The 11,753-nt window shown below is 32.0% G+C and overlaps 1 protein-coding gene across 1 annotated transcript in view; it reads right to left on the reverse strand.

The window, feature by feature from the left end:
- LOC111614274 overlaps nt 1-1,451 on the reverse strand; it is a 28,729-nt gene extending 27,278 nt beyond the window's left edge. Inside the window, exon 1 of the mRNA XM_023355652.1 lies at nt 1,166-1,451. Within this exon, the coding sequence (XP_023211420.1) occupies nt 1,166-1,451 (286 nt within the window). The remainder of the gene's footprint in view (nt 1-1,165) is intronic.
- Nucleotides 1,452-11,753: the final 10,302 nt, after the last annotated feature.

An 11,753-nucleotide genomic window follows, 5' to 3' on the forward strand; every position in this document is an offset into this window, starting at 1 on the left:
TTTTTTGAATATTTTGCCTGCGAAAATTACTTGGATATTATTTTTCTAAAAATATCGTGGAAATAAGGTAGGTTGATACAGAAACTATTTATCGCACGTGTACTGTATACGAGCTTCAAAATAAATAAATAAAAATAGATTTTATCAAACGATGAAATCAGCCGATTAATTGTATCGTGTACAATATTTTACACCCCCAAGGAAAATACTGCAGGTGTAGGGTAAAATAAATTTTGTTTTCTCACAGTTAAACTTCGCCGCTAATTGCTGTTGTGATAACTTTAATACGATCTTCTAACGACAGCACTTTGCATTTCGGACATTTTTCAACAAACTGAAATGAATTTCCTTTGTTGCTAGACTAATTTATTAACACCTGCACCTAATTTCAAGGGTAGGATAAGTGCCCACAATGGGTTCTTACAATAGTTTAAACTAGATAAATTCTCGAAAGTGGTCGCTTATTACAGGTGGTCGTTTAATACGGGTAACTTATACGAAGACTCTATGGATAAACTATTCCGTGCTAGAAATTTTTGCCCGTTTTGACAGGTGCCCGTCGAATGCAGGTGGTCGCCTAAGCAGTTTTCAATGTATTTTAACATGATTTTATGTGCTTTAAATGCTTTTTTAGTGATATTACGACTTCAATATTTGTGGCAGACAGACGTAAAGTCGAATGAAATTATTAAACTTGATTTTTATTTTTCCATATACTTTTTTGAAAAACGACATATAATCGGGAACGACGTAAGTCGAGGTATACCTGTATTGTGTTATATCACATTTAGCTTGCATATTATAGTTTTTAAATAAATATTAATACATTTTTAATGTAATTAAATGTACACATTTATTCAAGATAGATTATTAACATAACTTCTTTGCACCATTCTTTGATCTTTCCTTACTTTGCGTTATGTTATAAGAGCCAAGATATAACGTAATTAATGCTACCACTCTTCAACTTACCCTTCACCAGTGTCATCACAGAAAATGAAAATTGACTCTAAACTCTGCTTTCTTTTCTGTCATAATAAAATAAAGTATTGATATCGTGTAAAATTTGTTCCTTCAGGATTTTTTCAAACATTTTGAGCCCGGTTATTCAAAAAACCTGATTTAGCCTAAGTTGTAATAATTTATAACATTGAAAATTACTTACTTCGAAGAGGCCATTCTTTCAGCTTCATCAAGTCTTTCAGGAAGAGAACGGAAGACTTCATGCAAGGTGAAGATACGTTCACTTCTTCGAAAATTCTCATCAGATAAGGAAGACTGCGCTTTAAGACAGACTTCAAAGCCGTTTTGATTCTCATCTCCGCATTTTCTAACATCATCGACGTTTGTTGGAAATCATCGACGTCTTCAACATTTGTATTGTTGCATTTCGCGTAACACAAAAAGAGCGTCAAGATTAAGAAGTAATTAAGAAACCTTTCGTACTGCATTTTCGAAGCTTTCTCTGTCTCGATGAACAACTTGTAAGTCGATTTGCATTTACTTTCGTGACAAAGTTTGTAAAAATGGTTACAAAAAACTGGCTAATCAATGACAACTACTATCCTGGAACTTATTTACAAATTATTTGTTTTTTACAATACTAATAACTAAATAATTTTTGGATGTTTTAATTATTTCCGGTGTTGAAGTGACTCGATTATCGTTCAAATATTAAAAGAAAAAGTATAAAGATCGATTTTATAATTTTTAAAATATAATTGTTTATTTTAGTATTCAAGGGCAGAGTGTTTAGCTGACAAATGTAATACGTCGAATTGCGTGACAAAAATTTATAATTAAAATACTTTCTACTTTGTATTATTTCAAAAGTTATTTGCGAAAAATATGTCATTGCACAATCAAATAATTTTCTTGAGTAAATGTTCTTTTAGGCAAGGGTTCTTTTAGATATTTTACACTAAATGCGTATTTAATATACACTATCTATTTTCTTCTTAGAGATTGTTTGTGCAGATAGTAAAATCTTGGAATTAAATAAGCAGATGTAGTGAATTTTACTTTAAATGGCGAAAGTTAAACTGTCAACCTAATGCCTAACGCATAAATTCAAATTTCACTTCTACAATTTATCTAACGGTAGCAAGATACTTAGACATTGGATTTGAAGTGTCATGGAGGCGTTCGCCAGAGAGAAAGTTCACATAAAACTTCGCGCTGTTATAAATACCTCTAATCTGCAGAGAGCCATTTGTATACGACACGATCGTTCAACCGTTTCTAGAGTATTTTATACGCGAGAGTTCGGAACACACTGGGAACAGATCGAAAAAAGTGTATCAAGAACAGCAGTGGATAAATTCATTCAGCGGAGGTCGTGACGCAAGCGGTATGGAAGAGGTAATAATTAGTAATCTGCAGGAGATCGTATTCGGTGTTCCTATAGACAGAAACGGTTTTATATCCGTGTCTCTCTATAGCAACATTTCATGCAAAATTTAAGAAATTTGCGACCAAAAACAAGAGTTATAAAATTTAAATTAGATGAACAATAACGTCCCCCACCCAACACACACTAATTCGTATAAAATAACACCGAACTATTTTTTTTTTCATTTCTCGAAGAGTAAAAGACTGCGGAGTTAGTAAATATAAAAACCTTGACGAGGACGTTATCTGATCCATGTTTATTCTTTTCCGTTTTTCTATATGAACGCCGAAAAAGTAAACAATAATAATTTAGTGAAAATGAATAAATAATATTAAATAAATATAAATAAATATTATAATAAACTGCATAAACGTAATAATGGAAGAAATAGCTCCACAAATATAATTTTATTTATTATTAAAGTGTCTGAGATTTTAGAATTCGATAATAATTCAAGTAAGAAGTTCGAAAGCAGAATATTAATTCAATACAGGTGTTTGTAATTTACATTTCTATCAAGGACTCCGATATATTAGAAACTTCTTTTTTTACAAGGAGGAAATTCTTATTTTTTATATTCATAAGAGTTTATCAGATTTTTTAACAGTTGTTTCACGCAATCCACGTGTAGTGTACGTTGTTAGTCGTTATACCAATTTTTACTACTTTTCGCTTTATCTTATATATATAACAAATATTGCTGTCTTGTCTCTAGTTATAGCATCGAAAAAATTTGTTGAACGTCACCTTTATATATTATTTGTATTGTTCCTTTATAAGCAAGTGAATTCTCGATATTATAAAATTTATCCTGTGCAGTGCAATTATGTCTGTTACAAATATTAAATTTACCTTATTTATGTCAATAAATTAGTTTTTATTTTTGCAGCAGTTTCGCAGAGAGAAAGTATGAAATCGATTATAAAATGACCCGCATGATTTATTCTTTTTCTAGGGCTAACACATGTTAATATTGAGAAATAAAGAAACAATAAATTAAATTGATATATCGTTTTCTGTATAGATGTAGGCCTATATGAGAGGGACGATTTTGTTCGTTTTTTTTAAAGTATAATAGCTCCTGTTTCATTTTCACCGATAATTTGACGTGGAGATTTGTGTATTAAGAGGATTGATGTTATTAAATTTTAGTAGTTAAAAGTGGAAAGGAAGGAAGCCACTTATTACATCTCGAGCAATGTCGGATAACTTGAAGACATAACAGACGGCACCACACACAAATTCTACGTTTTTGTTGAAAAAGACGCGCAAGTCGATGCTTGTTTTTTATACTTCACATAAATCGTAAAGGGATCGTGAAAAAACGAACAAAATGGCAAGAAATATATCTGGAGAAGGAGGTACAGTGTTTCATTATATTAATACCGGCTTTCGACGCACAATATTGATGATGATGAGTATAACATTGAAATGATTTAATATTCTTGTTGATTCCGTCATGATGCGCGACAACCTTCATTTAAAGTAAAAGAAGAAGCCATAAACTGAAATAATATATGAAATATAAACCACAACTATATCCAGCAGAAAATAATTAAATATGTAATCAACACCTTATCCTTCGCTGAGAAATTATTTTTATTAAAACAAACGTTTTCGATCCATTCATTGGATCATCTTCAGGTTAAATAGAACACTTCATAAATACAACAACACGTTTAAATATTCGAAAATACAAATAAACCGATAACATAAAAATAAATAATACTTGTAAATACCATATAGAGTAGACCATATAGAGTTTAATATGTATCATACTAAATTTTATCCGCTTTTTCGGTAGAAAGCTTAAAAAAAGTGCATGAAATTTAGTATGATACATAGTAAACTCTATATGGTCTACTCTATATGGTATTTACAAGTATTATTTATTTTTATGTTATCGGTTTATTTGTATTTTCGAATATTTAAACGTGTTGTTGTATTTATGAAGTGTTCTATTTAACCTGAAGATGAACCAATGAATGAGTCGAAACGTTTGTTTTAATAAAAATAATCTCTTAGCGAAGGATAAGGTGTTGATTACATATTTAATATATGAAAATTAAAAAACTGGATGTCCTCGACTACTAAATGCTTAGAAAACATACAAGTCCACACCCTTTATGGAATTTTATCTTTCGTTTAAAAAACAAATTATTTTTCTTTTAGTTTAATTAATTTTTGTGAGTGTTCCGATAAAAATAACCTACTTCAGAAATACATTTGTTTTAAATTTCAAATTATAATACGTTTTGTCTGAAAACTGACGGACCTTTATTACCAACACTCGATATCCTCCAACCACACGTTTAGAAACTCGCTGCGTCACACCTGTGCGTGTTCAACGCAAATTAAAAATGTAAATATTTTACATCGCAAGGACAATAACGTTATTTTTTGTATATCTCCCTTTATTCTTGGTGCTTGCCTCCAATTTTAAAAATACATTAATAGATGATAACTTTCACATAAACTTTGCCGCTCTCGAACAGTTTTGGCTGTATACTATCTTATTCATCAAAAATGACTTCAGTTTTGGAACTCATTTAGAGAATAATAAAATATCATTATTAAATCACTATTCAATTTTTCAGTTTTAACTTGCACTATCTTATTGTAACAATTTCGAGAAAAAGTTTCGAGCATTGTCTCTTTCCTACTTCTTATTTAAAGATTTCATTCCCGATCAAATATGCATTTGGTTTGATGAATGAGTATACATCGTGTGACCGGAAGGTCGGCATTTCTTTGATGCTAGGTAACGACCGACGCGACCGTGTCTCGCGCGACACGGAAGCCGCGGCAGCAATTGTTTTGGGTTAGAAAATTGGTGACGCGAGCGGTCGCGTATGGCGCGATCGGATTCGGCTGGAGGCCAGTGAAACAGCGTTGGAAGCAAGACACTCAGATACTAGTTTAACCAACCAAATACCCTTTTATTTATCGTACTAGATCTACAGGTTGTTCGTAACAGTATGTGTTAAGGTGCGACCATGTAGACGCGAATTTAGAGCGAGCGAAAAATTGCGAGCGATTTAGTTTTCGGAAAGGAAAACCATGCACAAACGAGAAGCGAGAAATAACGCTAGCGAGAATTACTGATTGTCGCACATATCTGACAGGTTTTGATATTTATCGCGTCTCGCCTCTTGTCGCCACATATTCTCGCTCCCACGGGTTTCCATAGTCGCACCCTTAGGGTGCTACTATACAGACGCGAGCGAGCGGGAACGCGTTGTTATAGATACATCGAATCTAGAGAAAGCCGCTTGTATACGATATGATCGTACGACCGTATTTAGTATGACTTATACGTGAGAGTGCGAAACACACTAAGAATACTTCGAAAAAAGTGTATCGGAAACAGGAGTAAAACATTTTCTTGGTTAAAGGTCGTGACGGAGGTGAACCGAAATAGATAATAATATGTTATCGACAGAAGATCATATTTGGTGTTCCTATAGAGAAACACAGGGTTTTATATCCGTGACGAAACGAGTGACGACCGCTTTACCACGCAAAATTTCAAAACTTTTCGACCAAAAAACAAGATTTATAAAATTTTAATTGGATGAAGAATAACGTCTACCGCCAAACACACAATAATTTATATAAAATAACATTTAATTTTCCTTTTTCATTTTTCGAAGCGTCAAAGACTGATGAGTTCGTAAATATAAAAACCTTCATCGATGTTCATTCTTTTCCAGTGTTTTATAAAAACGCCATAAGATTAAACGCTATTTTAGTAAAAATGAATAAATAATATTAATTATATAAAAATAAATATTAATAAAGAACTACAGAGACGTAATAATTGAAAAAAATAGCTCCACAAATATAATTTCATTTATTATTAAAATGTCTGAGATTTTAAAATTTGATAATAATTTAAGTAACAGGTTCAAAAGCAGATTATTCATTCAAAACAGGTGTTTGTAATTTACTCCTTTTTATCAAAAACTCCGATATACATCTGTTACGAATTTTATTATCTTTATTTTATTTATGTCAATAAATTAGTTTTTATTTTTGCAGCATACAGAGAAAAACTATGAAATCGGTAAAAAATAACCCCCAAGATATATTCATTTTTGGGCCTAGCACATGTTAATATTGAGAAATGGAGAAACAATAAATTAAATTGGTTTTTTCAATATGCGTGAATATGAGAGGGACGATTTTGTTTACCTTGTTTAAAGAATGTGTTTACCTTTGTTTCTTTTTTACCGATAATTTCTAAAATTTAAGAGGGAAAATTGGATATTAAGAGGATTAATTAAATTTTAAATGTGAAACATATGGGGAAATATTCAGAGTCACTTATTACATCTTTAAGACATTTACTCGTTACTACCTCTTGCAATTTTGTATAAAACTGGTTTTCAATTTGAAAATTAAGATTTTGCCATTTTATAATAATTAGAGATAAAATATCATAACTGACGGCACCAGACAAACTGTACATTTTTGTTGAAAATGTCGCGTAAGTCGATGTAAAATTGATTTTATTATTACGAGTTAAAAAATTAATTTTTCGAAAGTGAAGAAAAAAACGGAATTAATTTATCGACGATTTAAAGGTTGAGGAGATCGCGAGGGAACGATCGAAATGGCAAGAAATAACTGGAAAAAGACGTAGAGTGCGTCATTATATTAATACCTGCTTTCGACGCATAATATTGATGATGACGAGTATAACGGTGAATTGTTTTTAATACTTTTTTTGTTTCCGTCATAAATCACGTCAACTATCGCTTAGAATAATAAGAAGTAATAAACTAAGAAGTAATAAACTGAAATAGTAATTAAAAATTAAACAACTGGATGTCCTTGACTACTAAATGTTTACAAAACACACAAGTCCACTCCCTTCATCGAATTTTAACTTTCGTCAGAAGAAAATAAATATAATAGCAAGAGTTAAATTCTACTCACAGTTGATTTATTTTTATACGTTTTGAAAAGAAATTATTTTTCATTTAGTTTAATTAATTTTACTGAGTGTTTCGATAAAAATAACCTACTTCAGAAATATCTTTGTTTTAAATTTCACGTTATAATCCGTTTTGTCTGAAAACTGACGGGTCTTTATTACCGGTATCCTTCACTACAGAGTTAGAAACTCGCTGTGTCACACCGGTGCGTGTTCAACGCTAATTAAAAACGCAAATATTTAGCATCTCAAAGAATTTTTGAATAATTATTTTTGCCGCGAAAATATTTTATGACGATTTCTTAATTAGGTAATTAATTGTGCTATTAGTTTTTTATGGGAGTTTTTTTAACCAAATTAATTAAATCGTTCTAAACTTCTATTTCATCGATATGACTTTGGTAATATTTTTTAAAACGCTATTGGATGTTTTTTAGCACATCAGCAGGTATGTTTTGTTTTTTGTTCAGTAGAATTTTTTCCTCATACCTTTTTTCGGTCCCCTCGTAATTTAATAGCATTAAAATCGACAATATTGTGTTATATTTGAACAGATGCGATAAGTTAGCTCCGCTCCTGCTTTAGACCAATATTCCCCTGAAGTGTACACGAGAACTACCCGGAAAAGCGGACCCAGCTGTTCTCAAGGTCAACCAGTTTGTAAACAATGTAGACTGCACATGTGAAATTCCACACCTTGTTAAACGAAAGAATAACAATCCTTACAGCTATATTTCTGAAATAAAGCATTTATTTTAAATTATTTATATTGTTTTATATACTTTTTTTGGTAAAAACACTTTTTGAAGGGGTTTTTATTTTTCGCGGGAATTATTTCCCAAAAAATTTTTTGGATGTTAGATTCGCATTTAAGCCAAAATAATGATTTCATACAAAAAATAATTTTTTTGTGGATTTCTTAGTTACATTTGAATCGAAACATGAGTAGCAAAAGAGTTAAGTCAAAACGTATGGAGTTACTTCAATGTGTAAATGACAAATAATAATACAGTAGAACCTCGAAAACTCGGCTCTCGATAACCCGGCACTCCGGATAACTCGGCCACGCCCTGGCAGGGCAAAAAAATCCTTAGTTAATTAATTTTCATTATAGACAGCTTTATAAAAATATAAAAGCTCTCATAAAGTATTTTTCTGAGGTCTGTCTTATCAAGTAAATTACTGTACACAGTGTATTCATTAATTTTCATTTTCATGTAGTAAAGGCTCTATGCCTTCATAAAGGACGTACTTTTCCTTTGTTTAAGGGTATTTGGGCAGTTTATTCTCTGTTGTATTCTCAAGCAAACAATACATACAAGTACAGTTATTTTCTGAGGAAACACGCATACTTATCTTTTTTTAACCCCATTCCCGATAACCCGGCATTTTCACAAACTCGGCCACCCTTCGGTCCACATTAGGCCGAATTTTCGAGGTTCTACTGTAATAATAATAAACAGATATAATCAGAAAACACAGTGGAAATGTAATTGTTGAAAGTCAATGTGCTATAGCAGAGACTGAAACGTATCCATTTAGCGATAAAACAACAAAAATTACTTATTGTTTTGTACAAAAACAACTGGTTCGTGCAGATGATTTTTTAGAGTTTTGTCTTCAAGCATAATAGCTCCTGTTCTTTTTTTACCGATAATTACTAAAATTGACAAGGACATTTGTGTATTGAAGGAAATGATGTCATTAAATTTTAGTAGTTAAAGGTGGAAGGGACGTGGAAATATAGGGAGCTACTTATTATATATACATCTCAAGCAGGGTCGGATATCTTGAAGACATTTACTCTTTATTTGCTTTTGCAATTTTGTATAAAACTGGTTTTCAGATCAAAATTAAGATTTTGCCGTTTTCTAATCATTAGTGATGAAACAATATTAATAAAATACAGTTATATTCCGAACTTACGCGATAAGTGAGACCGTGCGATAACTGTGTAAGTCGAATTGGTGTAAGTCGGGGTATAATTTCCCAATTTGTGTAAAATCCAAGTCGGATGTACGTAAGCTAATAAATGTTCTCGTTAATCTTATGTCTTATATTCATTCGTTCACGGTCACAAGAAATCACCACATAGAGTCTGTCGAGTCTCCGTGGATATAACAAACACAGAAATAAATAACATAATAAACTGTAGCTATGTGTCAATTCTGTCCGAACATGTAAGCTGAACAATAGTGTGGGGGGAATGAGTAATCAAGAGTTGTGTAGCGCTCAAACAAAAGATGAATCGACGAGATTTGAAAATCGCGTAACTCCAGGTTCGTGTATGTCGGGGTAGCGTAAGTCGAGAAATTACTGTACAAACACTGTTATTTTTCGACATAATCACTGTGAAGTTTGAAGCATTTGTCATATGTGTGGACGAGTATTTCCATTTTCTTGTCATAAAATTTTTCCGTTAGTGAATTGACATGGCCTTAACAACGTGGTTTTGATAATCTTTATTAATTCGTCTTAAACCACTGCCCTGCTAGCCACGTTTCCAGTTTTAAAAAGAGAACGACGTCTTCAACACCTTTAAACACCCAGCGTATAGCCCCAATTTTGCACCAAGCGACTTCCACCTCATCCTGAACAGGAAAAGTGGCTAGGAAGACAAAGGTTCGAGACTAATGACGATCTTCAAAACAACGTTAGGGTCCATCTCGAGTCATTGGCGGCAACATTCTATGACAAGGGAATGGAAAAGCTCGTCCACAGATATAACAAATTCCTTTATCTTCACGGTTATTATGTCGAAAGGTAAACATGTCTGTAACTAACTTTTGGTAATAAATTCATTTTGTTATTTCCACTTGTTTTTTTATAGACCATTAGGGCTTGAAAAACAGCTTACGTATAAAAGTCTTTGGGTAAATTCCCGGTGCTCCTTTTAGAGTTCAGAGTAGGATACCCCTATGAACGCCTATACCCCCATAAAATTAATTGGTATTTAATTTTGCCGGAGTCGGAAGTCGGAGTCGGAGTCGACTGTTTTTTTACCGATTCCGCAGCCCTGGTAGAGAGCATATATTTTTTGAATTATACGAGCGCTAAGGTGGCTTTTCTTTTCCGCTAGACGTATTATACCATCAATAACAAAGAGGACAAATTTAAGAAAATTTTTTATCTTATTGAGAAGGCATTTCAGACAATTATAGCCCTTTTCAACTCTTGTGTTACAATTATATTTACGTATAGACTTACGTACATTTTTACGTTCAAGATAGCATAACATTCAGAAATTTACGTTCAGGTTATCATAATGTATACAAGTTAGATGAATTTATTGTAATGTAACAAAATTGCAAAAAAAAACATTAGGAAACTTACCTGGATTACGAAAAATGCAGGAGAAGTGATATTAGATAAAATATATATGGCGATTTTTGATTAACAGGTATAACCTAAAATAATGATTGAATTGGAAATGATTTACAAAGAGGAAAATAAACAACATAAATGTAAAAAGTTTTGAACTTACTGCAAACATGACGGCATGGTACATAGTGTTGAAACAGTACCCCAGAATACATGACACAGTGCTGAAACAAGAAAATAGAGAAAATTCTGTACGAGCCATATTATTTTTGTACAGAGTTAGTTTGTTTAAGAAAGATGTTACGGAACTCTTAACTTTGATGAGATTGATATTGTTGCCTTGCATTTTTGTCAAAAATTCGTTAAACTTTTCATATATGTCTGATAAATAAGCAACATCATTACGTAATACTTCAACACTAAATGTGATTTCATATTTAAGTGTATGTAGAAATTCAATGATAGTATCGAACAAATTAAAAAATCTTTTGAGACAATTACCCTCAGATAGCCATCTAACTTTCGTATGAAGTAACAAACCTTCATATTCTTCATCGTTATCATGACATAACTCTCGAAACAAACGGTCATTTAAAGAATGTGCTTTGATTTTGTTAATTAAAGATATTACCAAATTCATTGATTGATGCAACCTATCACTGAGTCGTTTGGCTACTAAGTGTTTTCGATGTAAAATGCAATGTATACTGAAAATTTTAGAATTTCCTGCTTTCAATAAGGTAATAAATCCACGCTGTCTACCTATCATTGCTGGAGCTCCATCAGTAGCACAAGCAAGAATGTTAGAAATTGGTATATTATTCTCATCAAGAAATGTTTTCACAACATTAAAAATAGACAAACCTTCAGTATCAGTAGTTAAAGATTTTGCAAATAACATTTCCTCAATGATTTTGTCATTTTTAATGTATCGCACATACGCCAGTAATATTGTTTCATTATTGCGAACTATACATTCATCCAATTGTAACGTAAATTCTGTGTTTTGAACATCTTCAAAAGCTGTTCTTCAACGTCATTAGCCATCTCATTAATTCGTCTGGAAACAGTATCGTTGCTTAAAATAATGGAAGAAATTAT

This window comes from Centruroides sculpturatus, unplaced genomic scaffold (assembly GCF_000671375.1).
Source record: "Centruroides sculpturatus isolate CEXI.00-Female unplaced genomic scaffold, Cexi_2.0 scaffold1833, whole genome shotgun sequence".
In the NCBI taxonomy this organism is placed as follows: domain Eukaryota; kingdom Metazoa; phylum Arthropoda; class Arachnida; order Scorpiones; family Buthidae; genus Centruroides; species Centruroides sculpturatus.